Below are 22220 nucleotides of genomic sequence, written 5' to 3'. Positions count from 1 at the left end.
AATAAATTAAAAAAAAGAATTTGAAATGTATGGAAATTCTTATTCCACCATTTATTTCCCCAACAAAAATGTTTTCTTAGCTTTAGTGACCCCTGCAAAACTTTTTTTATAGGTGTTCTTCACATGTATCTTGGGTGTGTTTCTAAAGTATCTGAAAATCTGCCTTTTTCTGCTCAGTCCTTTGTTTCAGGTGAATGGTGAACTTCCTGTAGGGATTATATATGTTTTTCTGAAATGCTTTCCCTTTGAGATGTACAGGTTATTTTTTTAATTGTTTCTTTTTAATGCTGCATGTCGTCCAAAGTTTTTCTAAATTGGACAAATAAATAAATCATCTGAACCCATTTGATCATCCCACAGGTACAGTTGGGAGGTAATAATTAAATTTAGGAGAAATGTAAGGAAATGACCACTGTGCAAAATCCTTTTGCTTATTATATAAAATCTGGATTTCCAATTGGAATAAAACAAGATTACAATCCATAAAATGCAAGAGTAATCATGGAAAGCAGTCAGGCTGTTCCGGGCTCATTTGAACCACACCACATAACCACTGACAGAACTGATGAACAGTGAAGCTGCACCGGAGACACAACTTTCACAACTGCAAGTCTGAACCCACTGACATTCCCCCAGGGCACACAATCATCCTATAAAAACATGTCTCACTGTCATTTTTGCTAAAACAGAATGTGGCAGATGCAGAGATAGCTTGTTCTTCACCTCTCTCAAAGCTCCAGATAGATGTAAAAGTATCCAGGAGATATTTTCCAAGGAGAGAGCGTTAGTCACAGTGGGGTGCAGTTTGTTTAGTTATTTTGGACTGTCTCTAGCACCTTAAAGATGGTTTCCACATTTACTGAAGACTAATTGCCTCTGCTGCATCAAGATTTCAGTTTATTTTTATTCTTTTCACTACGGGGGGGGGACACGATGGCTCAGCGGTTAAAATGCTGAGCTTGTCAGCTGGAAAGCTGACAGATCAGGTTCAAGACCTGAGTGATGCGTGATGGAGTGAGCTCCCGTTCCTTGCTCTAGCTCCTGCCCATCTAGCAGTTTGAAAGCATGCAAACACAAGTGGATAAAAAGCTACTACTTCTGAGGGAAGGTAACTGTGTTCCATGAGCTTCAACTAGCCATATGATCACGTAAATATTTTCAGAGAACGCTGGCTCCCTCTGCTAAGAAACGGAGATGAGCACCGTCCCCTAGAATCAGACATGACTCTACGATGGAAAACTGTATTTTCCCACGACTAATCTTATTTCTTGGAGATGCATTGAAAAGGAATGACAGTTCAGCAGTATGCTTTGCATAAGTCTCAAGCTTAATCCAGGATGTTCTACATTTTTTAAAAATGCATAGATTGGACTTATAGAAGAAAAGAGCTTGGGTATCTTTAGATGGATAGAATTCTTTATTGGCCAAGTGTGATTGGACCCACACAAGGAATTTATCTTGGTGCAAATGCTCTCAGTGTACATAAAAGAAAAGATACATTCGTCAAGAGTCAAGAATCATAAGATATAACACTTAATAATAGTCATAGGGTACAATAAGCAATCAAATCGTACTAGGAAACAGTCAATATAAAGCAACAAAGTTACAGTTATACAATCACAAGTGGGAGGGGATGGGTTTACTGGAGTGACTAATATCGGGCAGAGCAAACCAAAACTTCATACAGCGCAGGACCAGATATTTGCCTTCTCTGACAAATATTTATCTCAAAATGGCGCAAAGTTAGGTTGGTATAGGAAAAGCAGAAGGTGTGCTTAATACGCTCACAACCAAATGCTACATGCAAAGAAAAAAATTTAAACCCAACAAATACTCACTATTGTCTGATCCCACTTGGGCGATGGTCATCAGTGACATGGATTTCGTTAATGGAGGAGAAACGGGACTTGTGGAGAAGCTGAAGGAGTAGGGCTGCGGTCTTTGGAGAATCTGTGAAATGCAGAATGGTTACACTAAATTCAGTCTTCTCAGACTGGTCAAACAGACAAATAGAGGAGAATATTTGCAGCTCAGGGCTTAAAACGAGGGGGTCCTTGGCGCTTTCTGAGCTTGGTTGTTTCCTTGTAGACGTTTCCTGACCCAACCAGGTAACATCATCAGTGCTAGAAGGAAGTGCAGGTTGGGAAGAAGGGAGGGAAGGAGGAGGAGGAGTATGAGGAGGAAGCAGCATTCCCAGAACTGAGGTTCAACCTCTCTTGCTTCCTCGTCAGCACAATTTTTTTAAAAAAACCCAACATCTAAATCTTTTCCCCAGTCTAGCTATGATGTGAAACCATCTTGCCAACCAGTTCTACTACAATATGCCTGGGATATTAAAGAGGAAGGTATTTGTATGTAAACAGCTTGCTCAACATAAATGAACCATGAAAAAAAATCTATACTAACCCCCTCCCACCTCAAATGGATCTAGAAGTTAAAAGTCTTCTTTGAGTCAAACTTTTGATAACTTCATGGAAATGTCCATGCAGTTTCCTGGATGATAGCAAAATGGTTTGTCATTGCTATTTACACACACACACACACACACACACACACACATGCATACACAGGTAGAGCTCCATCAAGAACCCTAATTTTTGTTTGTTTTTAACCATTAAGTCATGTCCGACTCTTGGTGACTTTATAGGCAAGTGCTCTCCATGCTACGTTTTATGAAGCATAATATAAACTTGGTTGTTGTTGTTTTAATTTCTCAATCTAGCACATAGCTTTAGAATATCAATGGCCTTCCATCTAAGCAGGCATGACCCTCCTAACGATTTTCAAGATCAGCTGAGGTCAGTTTGTTGCTGGTCCCAGAATGTGGTCTTTAAATACACTGCTAAGATTTCTGTCTGACTCTTTTAGCCTTGATCACAAGAGTGGAAAGTGAAAATCAAGTTGAGGGTCAGTTGTGATGAAATTATGAAAAGGAACGGTACCTTCTGACATCAAGGGATGGAGCTGCTGTGTGCCACACCTGGCTTTGTAGATCATACAACTCAAAGCTAGGATCCTATATCCTTGGAAGGACCTTTCTTCTTACCTGACTTCTCATTTCTCCCAGCTCTTCCTGTTCCTCTTCGGTGAGTGAGACCAGCGATCCTCGTTCATCATTTGCTAGGGGACTCTGCCGAAGATCTTTGGTGTTCATAGATACTACATCAAGACTTGAGGATGGCTTAGTAGTATCATCAGCCTCTGCAGAAAGACCTTCTAAGCTGTAACTGAAGACAAATGACAGGCATTAAGTTTTTCCCAGTTCTCGGTAGGTCAGTCCATAAAGTTTTGTTGGCTTAAGCAAGCTTGACAGGAGATTTCCAAGTAATATAGTGCTGTTTATTATTTTGCTGTAAGCAGATCTACCTGGGTTCCTTGGTTAGTTAGCATGTTAGCACATTACTGCTGTTAGAATTAGAGACCCATTCCACCTGCAAAAGCTCCTATGCGACTTTCTGCTGCTGCAATTTATATATATAAATGTGCAGGCTCAAGGACTTTTCATAAAGACCCTACTTTGTACTGAGTATAAACCTGGTTCTTTCTTTTCAGGAGAAAGATACCTATGTACAAAGATGCAAAGGAAAGATCAAGAGGTGCTTTATTAGTACTTTTAGCATGAGTTAGTTGTTTTTTAGGAAAGTTGTTTCTAATAAAGAATTGCTAAAAATGAATTCCAGTTCATGCCGAGCAGAGAAATACGTGAAATTTTTTTTTAGCCTTTTGGTTTAGTATCTTTTTTCTAAAGGAAAGCATGTCAGAAACATTATCCAGGCTGGACTTTGGCATCTATTGGCTTGTTTAATCATAAGACTTCACCATGCAACCCTTTTCATTGTTTCTCGTGATTTTTCAGCTTCTGTTTAAAGCAGGGATTCCCAAACTTGGCAACTTTTAAGACTTGTGAATTTCAACTCCCAGAATTCTCCAGCCAGAATTCTGGGAGTTGAAGTCCACAAGTCTTAAAGTTGCCAAGTTTGGAGACCTCTGGTTTAAAATTTCATTCTCCCTTGGGACCCTTTCGGTGACAAAATTATTGTTGTTGACTTCCCCTAGTTGGGAAAAAGCTGCACATGGACACAGAGCATGTAAGAGGAAATTCTATGCTGCAATGTTTTTGTTCTGCTAGTTAGACAGAAGCCACAAAAATAATAAGGTGGTCAAAATATACTTGGCCATAAAACCTTCACTGCTTATATGTTGTAATTCCACAAATATTGATGATACTTTCTGAATTTTCAAACATTGGTTTTTACTTCCTTGCAATCATTATTTTCAGCTTCATTTAATGTACTATCATTCCTTGTGCCATTTATGTGTTATGGCCCGACAGCGGCCAGTGGAGCTGCCAGCAGATTCGGAAGGTAAGGAGTTTGGGGAGGAACATGGACCAATCCTGGAGTCTGGGGAAGGCTCTGAGTCAGAGGCAGAGATGGGGCAAGGGCCATCTGACAGTTATCAGCTGCCTTTGGAGTCAGACATCAGTGAGGCAGAAGAACAGCTGCAGCCTGTTCTCAGTGTGCGATGCATAGAGTTGCCAGAAGGGAACAGCTGAGGAACAAGGGCCGACTTGGGAGTAAAACCACAGGTTGATGGTGAATGGCCCCTCCCCTAGAGAATAAAAGAGGAGTGAAAGGAAAGTGGGGTTTTGCAGGAGACAATTAGTTCATTCTGGAATGCTTGCCAAATATTGTGCCATCTGAAAGATATCAGCCCGGCCCTTCTACAAGCCTGATAAAGGTCTGTAATTGAAAGACGGTTGGCCGGGACTTTGTGGGAGAGGAATTTCATTGTAAATTAAATAAAAGGGGTTTATCAGGATGAGAACTCAGCTTTGTGCTGTTGGGGAAGCCTAGGTCAGAATGATTAATTTTTACATTAACTACTCAGGGCATAATTCCACCTCCTGTTCTTCCCATGCATAGCCTACAACATTAAGTGAGACTTAGGTTTTGCTCAGTTTGCATACTTGATAGAATAAGAACATGTACATCAGTGGTGGGATTCAAATTTCTTTACTACCGGTTCTGTGGGCGTGGCAGGGGAAGAATAATGTAAAATCTCCAGTCAGAGGTGGTATTTGCTGGTTCTCTGAACTATTCAAAATTTCAGCTACCGGTTTTCCAGAACTGGTCAGAACCTGCTGAATGTCACCTCTGATGTACATGCTTTGTTAAGCATATTTCTTTCTAAATTTGGAAAGCCAGACTGACCCTAGTAAAAGTGGAAACATGCGAAGAGATTGCAATGGAAGTAACAGGAATTATTCACTTGGTTGCCTATGGTGAGCAAAAATGGCTTCCAGGTGACTAAGGAATTTTTTTCTCCACAACTTGTACCATTTTAATCAGTCTATAGTCTTGGTAAGTTGCACTGTAATCTATGTTAATTCCAGAAAGCCCAAAGCCTGCTCATCATGTCAGGAAGCCTTTTCCTGCTCTGAAGAACTAAGTCCCATCTTCTTCGAATTGGTGATCCAGAAGATTCTTATCTAAGTTGCAGCCAGAAACTTTGTAAAGCTTAGTGTGACATTAAACAAGTCTCTGTACTCCAGTTCAAGTCATAAGGAAGGGCTGGGATGTGATGACCACAAATACCAGGCAGCCAAATTCTGGAAACCATCCAGTAAAAAAAAAACCTTAATACAAAGAAAGTGAATCAAAAAAGCACACTACCCAAGCCAACAGATACACCAAGGATGCAATGAGACTACAGACATCACAAAAAAAGCTGGCAATGAGATGCAGAAGCTCCCTTGGATGCTATGGCATACTCTACCTTTGACCATTAAAGTCAGCATCCATGGCATTGCACTGGACACCTGAGGGACACCAGCTCAAACTGGGAATAACAAAGGTAAGAGACAGCAAGAGGTCTGCCATTACTTGATTGTTCAAAGGGGCAGATGTTTACCAACTTGGCTACCCTTGAAAGAATTATACTGTACTTCCTTTCCCCCTAATAATTTGGTGCATGTACATAGTTCCATTTTTTAAATTATTATTATTACAGTGTTTCCCCTCAAAAAAGACTGGGTCTTATATTAATTTTTGCCCCAAAAGATGCATTATAGAGTTTATTTTCCAGTAGGAAATACAGTACTAAATGTGTCCATCTAGCTGATGATCTTAACTGGAGCTTATTTTGGGGGTAGGGTTTATATTATGAGCATCCTGAAAAATCATGCTAGGGTTTATTTTCTGGTTGGATCTTATTTTGGGGGAAACATAGTATTTCATGATTTAAAAGCTATTCTGTTAGGAATCCCTAGCTGTTGACTGAACTGCTCAGTTACCCCAGAACATGCATTAATATACAATTCCCAAGAAAAGATTCCAGCCGTAGAAAGGTTCATCATTAGTGGAAAATTTTGTAGGAATCAGCAGCTCATTTGGCAGATACTAAAGCCTCATATTCTAGTGGACCAGAAGGTATATAATTGAAATGAAGGCAGGGAAATTGCTAAAAGAGCAAAGGGACACCAATAGGGAAACTGGGCAAGAATGAATGAGAAAGAGTCCATGAGGGATGAATGAAGTATGGAATTCATGAACAGAAAAATCAAACAGAAGGAAAAGGGAATTGGAGTGGAGTGAAATGGAATGGAATAGAATAATAATTTTCACGTATGGATATAGTTTGTACATGTCATCAGAAAATGTAGTAATGACTAGGCTACATGAAAATTAAAAATACCTCTAGGTGGCGACTAGGAGAAGACTTGTGCCAAAATACTGAATTAATCTTTAATCTGCCCAGGGTATACCAAATTGGTACTGCTTTTTTTCCACAGCATTTAAAAGTTCACCCACAGCTTAAATATGCAAAAACATGATTAATAACCACGTTTTATCATTAGCTCCAGAAATATGTGGCTTTTTTTGTTTTGTTTTTCCTACTTCGTTTTGCAAAATCACCATTCAAGCATTGAATGTTCTATTGATTTTGGCAGGATTAGGCACACTGAGGTTTTTGAAATGTAAAAAGATTGTCTAAAGCTTTTTGCTTAAACATAAACTGGAAGATGGAGGGGCAGAAAGAAACAAAAGAACTAGGAACAACAATTATTTTTTTTTACTTCTAGGGAGGCTGTTTATTTTTTCCCTTCTTTTGGTTTTGCTTATTATTTTCTTGATGTTTGTTTGTTCTTTAAGGAAAATGTGTTCCTGGAAAAAAAAAATCAGTTACATCAAGGATGTTAGGAATTTTTTTTATTGATCTCATTACTTTCATGTCTGGGTATTATAAAGTATTCATTTACTGTTTCAATCTGAACTGGTTTATTTTTATTAAACACCACCAGTTTAATAAATAGAGATTTCTATTCATTTCATTTGCAATGCAATGAACCTTCCAAACTATGAAGTGGTTTAGAAAGATGGGAAGAAACTTGGTACCTATGTGGTTCTGAGGTTTTCCCCATAGCTTAAGAGTTAACGAGTTATTCCTAATAATAAATCACAGCTAATCTGACCAAGGAACAAGAATACTATGGTTTGTGCTAACTATTGAAACTAATCTAGCACTTATCCACAATCCTGGTCTGTAGCATAAATGTAAGGTATCATTTGAGGATATAGGATAGGATAGGATAGGATAGGATAGGATAGGGAAGGGAAGGGAAGGGAAGGGAAGGAAAGGAAAGGAAAGGAAAGGAAAGGAAAGGAAAGGAAAGGAAAGGAAAGGAAAGGAAAGGAAAGGAAAGGAAAGGAAAGGAAAGGAAAGGAAAGGAAAGGAAAGGAGTGTTAAAGAGAATGGGAGTTCTATCAGAAAAATATTTAACTGTCCCTCATCTCAGTGCATCCTACAGAGGTATAATTTTATCTCCATATTTTTTTGCCCACTGAATATATTACCCAAAATAGCGAGATGGTAGTATAATTTAATAAATCAATTTTACCACTTTATATTAAAAGTACTGAGCCATCCATTTCAAACAATAAAGTATATTTTGGACAAGCCTGCTCCTCCGATGCTCCACTGATCCCCAGTGAGCTGTGGTTGGAGTACTGCACTGAACTAGCTTTTCCCAGGCTGGTTCCCTCTTAAATAGATTGCACAATTGTGCCCATAGCCTTCAGCAATCATAGCCCAATCTCTGCCAGTTGGGGACTATGGGAACTGAAGTCCAAGCCATCTAGAAGAACCAGACTGGAGAAGGCTAAACTGAACGGTGATTAATACAAAAGCAGGAAGTTAGTCGCCATTGAAATGCAACATGGTTAGTCAGCCTCAGTGTATCTCTGCTGTACCTTCTTCTGTGGGAGGGAGTTTTCCTTATGACTTCCCCCAGCAGTCGCACTGAACTGAAAAAATGAATCATGGACAATTATCAGAAACATCATCAAACATTCAGAAATCTCCAGACAGAGACCGGAGGTGGGGTGGGGGCGGAGAATCAGAAGGTGAAGGACAGAAGGGGTGATAACACAAGGAGTAGAGAGATACGACATGGTGGCAGAAGGGTGGGAAAAATGTTTGGTGTGAAAAACAGTTTTAGCCTGCAAGTTCACAATGCCATCTATGGCCAAGAAGCAAGAACTGAATGGTCCTTGGCTGGCTCAACACAAACACATTGGCACCATTGGAGACTTACCAAGGTCATTTCCTATACTGCCTGCCCAATCCATGGTTATGCAAAATGAATAACTGATCCAAGTAGTTCCTTGATTTACCATGGCAATTTAGACCCAAATTTCTGTTGCTAAGCAAGATCATTGTTAAGTGAGTTTTGCCCCACCGTGGTGGTTAAGCGAGTAACACAGTTGTTAAGCGAATCTGACTTCCCCTTTGACTTTGCTTGTTGGAAGGTGGCAAAGGGGGAATCACATGACCTGGAGACACTGCAAATGTCATAAGTATGAGTCAATTGCCAAGCATCTGAATTTTGTGACTGTGAGGATGCTGTAATAATCGTTAAGTGTCAAAAACAGTCGTTAAGTCCCTTTTTTCCAGTGCTATGGTAAGTTTGAACAGTCACTAAACAGACTGTTGTAAGTTGAAGATTATCTGTACCAATAGCAATGAAAAGTGCTAAGGTTGTTGTGCCAAAATCATAACAATGTTGCACAGGGGATGCTCCTCTTTCTTGGTCTCAAGTCATCGAGATGAGAACTTGCCTGAACTTTCTTGAAAGCCACATCATCTCCAAAGTATGATTTTTTTCACCTCTAACCTGTCATCCTTCCCCACTTCCCCACACCTACTACAGGTGAGATGAATCACTGTGTACAATAACCAGAGTCATGATAATTGCTTAAACTTTTGTCACAGAGCACACAACACCTAGGAAAATCCAAAACTCCTTCTAGGTCATAGTAACACGTTTTTTTTTCCATAAAGAGGGGTGGGGAATCCAGTTTTGCCTAGTAGTTAAAGCAACCAGGCTAGAAACCTGGAATGTGTGAGTTCTAGTCCCACCTGAGGCATGAAAGCCAACTGGGAGACTTTGGGCCAGTCACTCTCTATTTCAACCCAACTTTCCTCACAGGGCTGTTGTGGTGATGGTGGGGAGAGGAAGATGAAGGAATATTAGGTATAGTCACCAACTTGAGTTGTTTGAGTTACTTTGGATAGTGAGATGGGTGGCATATAACTTTAATTACATGCATGCATGCATGCATACGTACGTACATACATACATACATAGGTGGGCTGCTGGGGGTTTGCAGGGTTTTGGGAGAACCCCCAAATCCCACTTTTGGCTGCCCCCCCAACCCCTCCCCCCCCCTCCCCTCCCCGAAGTCCCCACATAGCCTGTCTTGGATGCAGGTAAGTGCAGGGCACATGCAGAGGCTTGGGGAGGGTGAAAAACAGGCCTCCCGGAAGTTCGGGAAGGCCAGAAATGGGCTTGTTTCTGACTTGCAGAGAGTCTGCAAAGGCTGAGGAGGCCATTTTCGCCCTCCTGGAGGCTTGAGGAAAGCCTCAGGAGCCCAGGGAGGGCAAAACACCCCGCCCCCCGGCCATGGTGCAAGAAGCTGACTAGGCCACGCCCACCATGACCATGCCCACCCAGCAACCGGGCAGAGAACCCTTTGCTAAAATTTTTGAAGCCCACCCCTGCATACCTACATACCTACCTACATACATATACACACACACACACACACACACACACACGCACACACATACATAGATACAAAGATTCCTTCCAATCATTTATTTGCCTCTTTTAGATGGCTCATAGACTTTTAGAATAAAATGCTTTTACTCCTCTTGTTGGTCTGAACAATAAAGAAGGAACAAAAAGGCTCCCAGATTGCTTTTGAAGTGTAGAAAAAGCACACACCCTCCTTTTCAATAGCAAAGACAACAACAATACTTATTTGAAGCTGACATACTCTGTTGTTTGGCTAAAAGAAGGTCTCTGCCTTCAAAGGGGCAAAAGGGATGGAACGCCTTAACTTTTAACTTCTTAAAAAATTGCAAAAGGGCTACCATGCTAACTTACTGCAAAACAAAAGACAGAACCGAATCCTTCCGGTTTCTCCAAGATCCCAACTTCCCAATCTACAGAGCAGCCCAAAGATCATCTAGAATGATTGGATGGCCCTGCTTGGTTTCTTGCCCTTTGCTTTTTACCTTCATAAAACGGGAGCTTTCCAGGTTAGGTGAGAAACCAACAGCTTAGGCCACGTTTACTCAAAATTCCCACTCCCCATGGCTATTGGATAGGGCAAAAGGGAGTGGAGTTCAGGTTATGAAGGTGAGAGCCAAACAACCAGAGCGTGCCAGATTGGCTGTGGTCAACCTCCAATGTTTCCCACGTTTGGATCTCACGTTTGGATCCTGGGGTTGGAACTTGACTTCTCCTTCCCATTTCCTTCCTTCTATCACCTTGTAAGCCCCACCTTTCTTCAAGGTGTGGATGATCAGCACCTTCCAAGAAACTATTTGACTTACCTCCTGTGGTTGACCTCAGCTTCACCATTGTTACTATTCTTCCCTGGACCCCAGCTATGCCGACGGAAAGGAGACGAAGGCCTCAAATTGTTAGGCAGGCCAGAAGAAGGTGGGGACACCTCCATGACGCTATCCAGCAATTCGTCCAGTTCTCCAGAGATCACTGCCATCCCATCCTGACCTTCTCCGTTCGTCCCCATGTTGAAGCAGCTGCCATCTGGGCTGCACCTCTCCTTGGATCCAAGGAGGTCAGAAGTCCGAGGAACAGAAATGGAAGAGTTTCTTTCCAGCGATATGGTATCATCTGCTGAGGAGGTTGAACTTCTACCAGCTGATTGCTCCTCTTCAGGCTGCTTTAGGAGTTGCAACAATGCAAGATTAATGGTAAGGATAGCAGTAGTACTAGTAGTAATAATAATACCTTTATGTTATTTAAGATGTGTAACTAAATTTCTTTCCAAGTGACGCTCTACTGTAACTATTAATGTGACAGAAAGGAAATTTACTAAATACATAGGGTAGGACCGTGTTAATTATTTGTTGATAAGGGTATTTAAAATAGCGGCTTTTATTTTGAATTAATGCAAGCATTTAATTTTAAAACTAATTTTGAAATTATTTTTTAATTTAAATCTTTCCATCAACATGGCTTTTAATCTTAGCCTGCTCATCAAGAAAGGGATCCATCCCATTTAAAGTCAAATCAATCAGATGGCGTTTTGGTCCTGCCTCTACTAACATTTTAACATTACTAATTTTGACATAATTTTCCAAACGTACCTTCTTTTTATGTTATTTAAGAAAAAAATTTACCTTCAATTCTGGAAAAAAAACTATCCAAATGACAGAAAGAAATAAGAATCAAATCTGAACACAAACAGGGGAAAAGGGGGGGAAAAACCCATAGCTCAAATGGCCAGGAATCAAATGGAAGCTCAATGCTGATCTGATGTAGGAGATGAGTATGCTGACTCAGAAGGCGGGATCAAATTCACCATCAATTTGGAATCATTATGTCCCTGTAAAAGACCCAAGTCCAGCCCCTCTTAAACTCTGATGCCTGTTATCAGTCACCAGTTTGCTTTGACCATTAGTAGATCAGATTCTTGTTTATAGATAGCATGGAATAAACTCATAGTGCTGTTGAACTCTATCCTGGCTCCTTTCTTACACCTGACACCATAGTCTCTGACACTTATTACAACACCTGGTTCAGACAGCAGAGTCTAAGTCACTAGCTAGCCCATAAACCAAGGGTCTTCAAACTTGGCAAGTTTAAGACTTGTGGACTTCAACTCCCAGAATTCCTGAGCTAACATGACTGGAAGAGGAATTCTGGGAGTTGAAGTCCACAAGTCTTAAATCTGTCACGATTGAAGACCCTTGCCATAAACTGTGGCTCAATTCCTCCTATCTTGCTGAACCAAGGGTGGATTTTGTACAGTTGTACTCAAACAGTAGAGAACTCAAGGCCATTAATGTGCTAGTGATTAGTCTCATATAGAAGCCCAAGCTAACACACCATTCCAGAAGAGATTCTCCCAAGGAAATAACAGACACAGCAGTCAACCTTCCCCAGTGTCCTTATTTCTCATATAAAGAGCTGGTAGATGTTTTGCTTTTGGTTTACATAAATAAGAATATTGTCCATTGCCACCTTGGATTCTACAAGCTCTAGGTCTGGATACCCATTCCTTGCCTGAACCACTTCATGCTTCATTAAAGCTTACACCACCAGGAAACTGAACTCAGATCAATAAGGAAAGAAGGATGATCTCATCAGAGACAGTTATTAAAAGGGGATTTACAAGTTTCTTGCCAATGACTTGAACGTTTAAGTAAAGAAGAAGTAATCTCTGCACACCCTCCTTCCAAATCTTTAACTCTGCACAGAAATCCCCTAAATCATATTTGAATTCGAAAGTGATAAGGATTATTTGGGAGGTGGGGGGTGGGGGGGGGGAATGGGGAGGCGCATCACAAGACCATTATCTCATCACATCACAAAGTGATTGATGGATCACAAGCCCAACATTAATACTGTGGGTTATTTTCCATCTTGGCGCTTTCCATGATATTGCAATGAAGAAACCTGCACACACTTACATGGAACATATTGAAGTGTGTGCTGGGTGGTGGGATCTAATAGTGTAGGTGCTGAGCTATAGTTCCCAGCAGACTGAGCCTGTAAACCTAATGGGGAGGGATGTTGGAATCTAAAGCGCAGCATTGTGTAGAGCAGGGATGGGGAATGATGGCCCCTTTTATGGCTCGTGGCTAGCTCAGGAAATCTGGGAGTTGAAGTCCACCAGTCACAAAGAGGCCATCATTCCCCACTTCTGGTGTACAGGATCAGTTTCCTCATCCTGTTCAAGAGACGACCTTGAGTTACATTGCTCGAGCTGCTTAAGTTTTCAATGGTCAAGGCCAAGGGTCTTCAAACTGGTCAAGTTTAAGACTTGTGGACTTCAACTCCCAGAATTCCTGAGCTAACATGACTGGAGGAGGAATTCTGGGAGTTGAAGTCCACAAGTCTTAAAGCTGTCAGGTTTGAAGACCCCTGGTCAAGGCCAATGGTGATCCAAGTAGAAATACATCAAAGATATTCCTGCTATTCCTGCAAAGTTCTTTCTTTTTTGATGTACTACAAAAACTGAGTTTTCCCTAAGATGGTAACAGCTGATCAGCTGGCTAGGAAAAAACCCAAAGAGATCTGTCTTCTCAGTTCTACTGGAACCAGTTTACTTAAATCTAGATTAAAGCGGGAATCCCCAGCAAAGCAACAACACTTTTATACAAAAACGAATGAAGCACAGAATTTAGTATTTTCCAAATGTCATTGCCTAAAGTTTGACATTTTGGGGTTTTTTTTGCATACAGTTAAACAGATGCTTGCTTCAAATGCCTCCCAGACCAAGTTCTTCTCGAGATTCTAATAGCCTCCAGTTAAAAGCACCTCCTAGCATTTTCCTCTTTACACCATTTATGAGAATTTGAGGAAGATAAGATGCTTGCTTTTCGTACAATGGCAAAAATCTTGAAATTCCCATATGACCACCAGCTGTACCGCAAGCCATGTTGCCTTCTGGTTTCCTACTCTTGGGATGAGGTCACTTGAAAAAGGAGGAAGTTCTGATGGGAACAGACAATTGATACATCTGGCATGGGGACTCTTGGTCAGCCAACCTTTAGCCAAGCACCATGGCAGAACATTTCTGCAACCCAGCATGTCAAGGAGACAATGCAGGAAAACTTGCTTTGCAAATGTTCTTCCATCTGGCTTCATTTGTGAGCTCAAAATAATCACATTCTCAAGAACTTCCTTTTCTTTTGTCAGTGTTATGTTACCCAGAGGTTACATAAAAATGTTTCTCAGAACCCAAGTTCATGGCTGCCTCAAAGCTTATTAGTAGAACTTCTTCTTTTATTGGGGATGGGGTTCAAAATTGCATAAGAACAATATTCAAAAAAACAAAACCAGAAGTTTATAGACAAGAATTTTTCTTCTTCTCAGTGCCTCACCCTTTTCTTAGGCACTCCCTAGATTTGTACACAAGGCTAAAGGAATTGGAAAACAGCTTTTCCCTCCAGACTTGCATCCAGAATAGTTTTTCTTCTTGGCCAGAACTTCAGCAGCTTAACTGTGATCAGAAAAGCAAGGGTGGCCCTTGGCTTGCCAGGATTCTCTTGACTTTTAAAAGATGCTGCTGCCTTGCGGTGATGCAACCAGCATTGCCAAGACATCCGGAGAGTTCTGAGTTGAGCAAAAGGCTCAGCAGTGGAAATATTCAGATCCTTAGAAGATCCAGCAAGGAAAGCGGCAGATTTATCAGAAGAGTTTGGAAACAGACTGCAGGAAATGACTTCAGCCTGCGTGATTCATTGAGATGGGCCATGTCACAACATAGGCCTGTCACAGTGAATGTTTAGTGTGAGAAAAGAGAAAATTCAGAAGGAGGTTTCTGGGATCTTGCATTAAGACTTTGTCTTAAAGCAGACAACCTGAGACTCAAAGCCAGAGGCAATCATGTAAACATTGCTTTTCTGCTCCCTGAAACCATGTTGATCTTAACAGCTGAAAACCAATGCTACAGATTTCTGCCATTTTGAACAAGAACTTGGACTTCAAAACCCATCCTCATTAGCCACTTTCTTGCTAGCTGGGCAGTAAAATAAAAAATACCGGTGGGGTAATTCTGCTGCTATAATGAATTACATTGTAGACTAGACTTCATTCTGATTAAATATTTCTAAGTTGGAGAGGTTCTCTCTCTTTAAAACCAATACTTCATACCTAAGTCCTATAGAAGTCTATACTGGCAAGATTCAATAGTCAGTGAGTTCATTTTATGAACCTATCTGTCCTGAATTTTAGAGATTTTTTTTAAGCGATTCTAGGGGACCTGAATACATCATGTCATTCTTAACATATCTGTAACTCACCACAAAGTAACTTCTACCTATTTTTCCCTTGATTTGTAGGAATCAACCAAACAGGGGCATTAGTTATTCCTATTATTACTAAATTACATTTACTGTCGCCACCCATTCCAATAAGACCTTGGACAGCTACCTATCTCGCTAAAACACTTGACTAGCAATGTTGCCAAAGTCTGAAATGTAGACAGTGATATCTTTCTTAAGCTGACTTGGTTTCCTGCCAGTATCACCAGAGGAGACAAGCAGCTTATGAGATTGTCATGCAGAAAAACCAAATGACAATAAAATAAAATAAAATAATATACTAACGAATATATGGCTTTGCAGCCAAAGAAACAAACATCAGTAGAAGATAGGTAGATCTATTGAGTCCAATTTTCATCTTACCTTTCTAAAGTCCACCTCGTCCAGACCATCACTGGAGAGAGGAAAGAGTTCAGAGTCACTCCCGGATCCTCTCTTAAGGATGCCTTGCGAGGAAGAGCCATCACCACTTAATCTGTCTTCTAGAAAATGATCACTTTCTGGAAGAAGACACATTTAAAACACAGACATAGGTATCATATAATCAGAGATTGCAAATCGAATCAGATACTAGGATGAGCTGCAAAGTGCTCTACCATGAACTTTTGGGCATCTCATGATGTTGGAGAATCCCAGGGAAATAGCAATAGCACTTAGACTTGTATACCGCTTTACAGCCCTAAGTGCTTTACAGTGTCTGCATCTTGCCATCAACAATCTGGGTCCTCATTTTACCCACCTCAGAAAGATGGAAGGCTGAGTCAACCTTGAGTCTAGTGAGATTCCAACTGCCAAATTGCAGTCAGTCAGCAGAAGTAGCCTGCAGTACTGCATTCTAACCACTGCACCACCAGGGCCCTTTTATGACACAATGATACCAAGTGGACTGATAATTGGACTCCAGAACAGCATCTTTAATGTCCTCACCTGAAGAGTCCAATTTAGGGGACAAGGCACAAGAGGTGTTATGGTTCAGTCTACCGATGGAGAGGAAAATCTGGGTGGAGGTCATCAGAAGAGGAAACCAAGCAATTATCGATGAATAATAGGATTGGACACCCTAGACCCAAAGCAGCTCTTGCCAACGACATTTTAAATTCTTATAACTGCTTAATGTCTCCATAGCATTTTCAAGCTTTTGCAGAAATTCTCATATAATATATCCAGTCAGTAATTTTTCCATCAATCCAGCAGCATATGTCAAATAATTTGCCAAAAAGTATAATGAAAATGCAGTATAAATGTCTACATCCATGACATTTAACCTCCGAAAGGGATATATATTATATTATATTATATTATATTATATTATATTATATTATATTATATTATATTATATTATATTATATTATATTATATTATATTATATTATATTATATTTATATATATATATATATATATTATTTGAGTGACCCAGATAAAGTGTGCAAAACTTTCCATAATCTTCTTTCTTATTCTGCAGCTATCTCTCTTTTTCATTATTATTCTACTTTAAAGCATTTTAAGGCAGTAGAAAAAAGAAAACATGCCAGATATTATTTGCATTTTATTTTACATATTCAGTTTCTGTAGCTGCCCATCTCAGCCAAGTACTCTGGGGCAACTACAATCTTTCCACCTGCAAGACAATCCAGCTAATAAAATAGGTCTGTTCTGGTTAGCCATGTTTATTTACTTATAAACACAGAATTATTTTAATCCAGTATCACTTTTATAAGATAAAAGTGTGCAAATAAGAACTCCAGTTCCAGATTTGACCTGTGACTACCAATCTTCCAAGGAAGACTGAGATGAAAAATAGTGACTGAACCACCAGTAAATTTTCCCCAGTATTCTTCCTCCCTTTAGCCTGAGTATGTTGCTTAAGAGAAAAATTAATCCTGGCGATGAAAAGGTTTTTACCTACTCAGAGTATTTTAGGAAGGGAGCCTCAAATAATTTGCACCTGCAGGAACACCTTTCCTTCCATTCCATTCTCTTCTCTTTCCCGGTCCCTTCATTCCCAATTTAAATCCTACATCTGTCCATCTTTTCTCACCCTTTTTGGAGAGAACTCTTGAAATAATTTTTGCATTAATTTTTTTGTTTGCATTAAAATCTGCAAGAAATATGGATTGTTCACCATACGTTTTTAACCTTTAACATTCACCACCTACGTCTTACACCTTTTTAACAAGAGCAAAATGGCAAGCCAGGAGCTGAATTGTGGCAGGTAAAAATTCTGACCTCTGTGGATGCTAGATCACATGGTATGCAAAGTTGAAGAAACAATGGTTTGGTTTTTTTTAACCTTAATCTCTTGTGGAACTCCTAGAAATTGTTCACAGAAAACAAGAGCCATTCTATACATCTGATGAAGTGATGAGCTGCAACTCACGAAAACATACACCTTTTAATAAAATCAATTAGTTGAGAAAAGTTTTGTCAGATGCCTAAAGTTTTGCACATTTACTACCCATTTCTAAGATCAGGACAAGCAGATTCTTTTCATCAAATCAAGAAAACTAATTCTTTTTTCATCAAGACTGGCTTCAAAGATTTCACGCAGTCTATTATGAAATTTTTGCAAGAATCAATTTTCTGCAATAGATATACCAACGTTTCTCTGTTTTAACAGGTGTGACTTCTTTCTCCATCATCATTGGCCTATATTTCTTTTCCATAAGTTGAAGAAGGTGAGAGAATTTTTAAAAGGGAGGGAGAAAGAGAAGAAAAACAGAAAAGCCAGAAATTGCACTGATCCATCTGGCAATTTAACAGAGCATATTCCACTGCATTCCAGTCTGAAGGGTAAGCCAGCTCTGTACTGAAAGAGGAAAAAAAAGAACTAACATAAAACTGAAATAAAAAAAATCACCAAGGAAGTTCCAGATTGGCCACTGGGCAGCACTAATTCCAGAAAAATTAATCAATTGCTGAATTGCAAATGCACAGCAGATTTGGCAAAACATCTTCCATGTTTTCTCTCCTCTAATTATTTCAAAATTGATAGACATCACATTACTAATCTAAAAGCTGGAAGATGTGGGCCCCAAAACAGCCCCCTCTACATAAGGTAAAGGTTCCCTTGCATATATGTGCTAGTCGTTTCTGGTTCTAGGGAGCAGTGCTCATCTCTGTTACAAAGCTGAAGAACCAACACTGTCCGAAGACGTCTCCATGGTCATGTGGCCAGCATGATTAAATGCTGAATGTGCAAGGAAGGCTGTTACCTTCCCACCAAAGTGCTCCCTATTTTTCTACTTGCATTTTTACATGCTTTCGAACTGCTAGATTGGCAGAAGCTGGGACAAGTAACAGGAGCTCACTCCGTTACGCAGAGCTAGGGATTCGAACCGTCGAACTGCCGACTTTTCTTATTGATAAGCTCAGTGTCTTAGCCACTGAGTCACTGTATCCCCATCTATATACAACCAAACAATTAGTTGCATTTGATCTTGGCCTGGTTCAGCCATAACAACTTTTGTGGGTGTGTTTTGTTAAGAGAACACGGAACAGCAAATTGCAAGTATTTCTCCCTTTCTTTTTCCTTGTCCTATCAAGACAGGAAACGTTCATTTCAGGATTGAACTAATCCTAGATCCAGGTTTAACAGGGGAGCTGTGATTTCTTTTAATTTCAGTTTAAAATCAGGATCAGGGAACTCTTAGAACCGACCCTGTCTTCCGCTGTGACCTAGCATGTAAGAAGGTGCAAGCAATAGAGGCCAAGCCATCCTTTCATAGTTGCAGAACCAGAAGCATATGAAACAGCCCCAATTTGAAGAGAAGCTTTACTGGCCTGGAGAATCAATTATGATATAAAATGAAGGAAAAGTGAGAAGTAAAAAAAAAAAAAAAACCTCAAGAAGATAGGAAAAAGTAAAATGTAATCAACAAGAAGAATATTAGGTATATAGCTATCCTGTAACAGCTGAGGGTTTTCTGAACTCTTGGAAACATTCCCGCTTCTTTCTAGGGAAACATGATTTATTTTTCTGTTTACATTTGGTGTACTTTACGTGTGCTCACATTGTGCAATCCAAGATTATATTCACCTCTCCTGATGGCCTGATAAATCTCCAGAGGCACGAATGCTACTACAACAAAGCTGGAAGAATGACAAGTTCCCAACAGAGATGCCATTAAGTTCCAGAAAAAAAATCTGATTTATGGACTGACCTCTCTATAACCATTCCTTCCAAACAAAAAGAAAGGAAACCATGGAGGTTTTTAAGGTACAATTAAGGGGTCAGGGTGGAAATTGGACATGCAGCAAGTAGAAAGCATCTCCCTTGCTTGAACATTAAGCAGAGTTAAGTAAAATGATCGCATGCTATTCTGTGCTCAAACATGGAAACGTTTGATCCTACCTACAATGGAGGAATGGTTGGTGGAGATAATGGAACTTATTAAGATGGCTTAAAAAAAATTGTTTCAGAGGAGAAAAAAACAGTCTGTACATTTATGGCTGACTGGAAACCCCTTATGGACTTTTTTACATGAGACTGAAAAAATGTACTTATGATTTGTAGTTTTGATGATTAGATGATGGAACTTCCAAAGATGGCTAAATTATCTTTTTTGATCACAAAAAAATCTACATTTATGGCTTACTTGAAACCCCTTACAGAACATTTTGCATTAAACTGTCACTTATCTAATATCTGACTTTTCTAATACGGGGAAGTCTTCAAAACAAATTATACCACCACTAACACTCTGTCATGGATCATTATCATCTTATTTTAAGGCACATCTGGAATACAACAAGTGCATCAAATTCTGAGATATAATTTAAAGCTGTTCTCGTGCCTTTCTGACTGGCAAAACAGATTTGATATTTCTAGATTAATAGTCATTTTCCTCCAGTCTCTCTCATTCTCACACATACACAAATCTTATCAAAATGATGCTGGTGATTTTCTTTGCTGTCCAAAGTAGCACCATATTTAATTCTCTGGCTGGGAAGGATGGAAAATTGACCTGCTTTTCTGAAATAGGTGCCTTCCAGATGTTTTGGGATGCAAATCCCAGAATTTGGAATTATCTGCAGAAAACTGAGGAACTAAACATCTAACACATGGAAAGTCAACTCTCTCAGCAATGACTCCCTAATATTAACACGTACATTTTGGTAAGAAAGGCACAGTAATTTAAATGTCTATGGAGATTCGCAATCATACAGGTTATGGTTATTGCAAAGGTGATTTTTTTTCCAAAGGGCAATTGGACTTTCTTGGGTTTTTTTTCGTTTGAAAATGTTTCATCCAAGAAGCTGAGAACCGAAATCAATCATCCAAGAACTGAAGCAGCTTCTTGGATGAGAAGCAAAATATTTGCAAAGCAGAAAAAAACCCCAAGAAAGTCCAGTTGCCTTTTGGGGGGGAAAAGCACCTTTGGGACTGTCTTGGGATTTAAATTTCTTCAATCAGTCTCTTCATCAATTTTCTGGCAGTCAACATTCATCTTGGATTATAATCTCAATATAATTTTCTGGCTTTAAAATGAAAACGAGGAAGAAAGCTTTGTTTCAATGTTCAGAATATTCCCCGGGCTACAACACTCAGAACATAACTGAAAAAGAAAGAATTGTTTTGTTCTGATCTTGGATCACACATCATTTGGAGCTTGGCATGTTGCCACGTCCTGAGTCTCCATTGATGTTCCTAGAGACGATGTGATTTGCTTGCCTTGAGACATCAGAGATTTGACTCTCAATTTAAGAAACCAGTTTTGAGGCGAGAAATGTTTGCCGAAGGCTTCAGGTGGAGGAGGCAAAATTCTTTTCCAATTTTGGAATCAAAATTATCTTCTCCCTTGAGGGGCTAGAGTCGTATCCCAACTTTCATCACCATCGCTTTCTCTTTCACCACAAGGTCCAGTTCATTTGCTTTAAGGGTAGTCAGTCAGATGATTACACATCAACACTGCTGGGCTTTTAACTTGTTAACAGGTTCTAAAGTTTGAAAGTCACCAATGTCATTTGGTGATTTTAATCATAAAGCTGACTAGAGACTAGGGTCTCCAACCTTGGCAACTTTAAGACTTGTGGACTTCAACAACGCTGGCTGAGGAATTCTGGGAGTTGAAGTCCACAAGTCTTAAAGTTGCCAAGGTTGGAGACCCCTGGGCTAGAGCATTAGCATGCAAAGCAACTGGCTTCTGTTCTCCAGTAATGTACATTTGAACCAATCAAAAAAGTCACATAGAGGTTGACTTTTTTTGCCTTGGCTGAATCATAGGGGAACCTCTGGCGAACATCTGAAGAGATTATTACAGGCAGGCCAATTCTTACATTCCAATTTAAACAAGCCCAAAGTTCTTATGCAGCTCAGCCTTCTTCCAAAGGAAGTCCAGATGTGCTGAGAATGAACTTCCCAAATTCCCAGCCAGCCTTTGAAAATTAGGGGAGCTGAAATCCAACTTTCAGATAAGTTGGACTTCAGCTCCCCTAATTTTACAATGCAGGAGAAGGCTGATTTGTCCCCTACAATAAGGGGACGTGGTGGCTTAGCAGTTAAGACACTGGGTTTGTTGATCAGGTTGACAGTTCAAGACCCAAGCACAGCGCGACAAGGTGAGCTCCCATCCCTGCCCCAGCTACTGCCTACCTATTAGTTCGAAAGCATGCAAATGTGAGAAGATCAATAGGTACCACTTCGCTGGGAAGGTAACAAGAGTTTTGTGCACTTTTGGCATATAGTCATGCTGGCCACATGACTACAGAACTGTCTTCAGACAACGCTGGTTCCTTCCCTCAACTAAAAAATGGAGATGAGCACCCAACGGACACAACTGGACAGGGGAAACCTTTTACTTTTATCTACAAGTAGTCCTCAACTTATGATCATTCATGTATTGACGTTTCTAAAG

General features: G+C 40.0%; 1 protein-coding gene across 9 annotated transcripts in view; it reads right to left on the bottom strand.

Moving 5' to 3' along the window:
* Positions 1-22220, bottom strand: part of AKAP13 (A-kinase anchoring protein 13) — a 285438-nt gene that overhangs the window by 54524 nt on the left and 208694 nt on the right. For 2 of the 9 annotated variants that reach the window (XM_087941336.1, XM_087941338.1), the window contains exons 11-16: positions 15730-15866; positions 10903-11255; positions 8253-8306; positions 5779-5841; positions 3035-3227; positions 1839-1932 (exon numbers count right to left, since the gene is read on the bottom strand). In XM_087941336.1, the coding sequence (XP_087797462.1) occupies positions 1839-1932; positions 3035-3227; positions 5779-5841; positions 8253-8306; positions 10903-11255; positions 15730-15866 (894 nt within the window). Of the gene's footprint in view, positions 1-1838; positions 1951-3034; positions 3228-5778; positions 5842-8252; positions 8307-10902; positions 11256-15729; positions 15867-22220 lie in introns of all 9 variants that reach the window. The other 7 variants (XM_087941335.1, XM_026709286.2, XM_026709287.2 and 4 more) reach the window with 6 other exon arrangements.

The sequence above is a fragment of the Pseudonaja textilis genome, chromosome 13, assembly GCF_049901715.1.
Source record: "Pseudonaja textilis isolate UNSWEBS1 chromosome 13, rPseTex1.2, whole genome shotgun sequence".
NCBI lineage: Eukaryota > Metazoa > Chordata > Lepidosauria > Squamata > Elapidae > Pseudonaja > Pseudonaja textilis.
The sequence above is the reverse complement of the archived record's forward strand: the minus strand, read 5'-3'. Positions and strand labels throughout refer to the sequence as shown.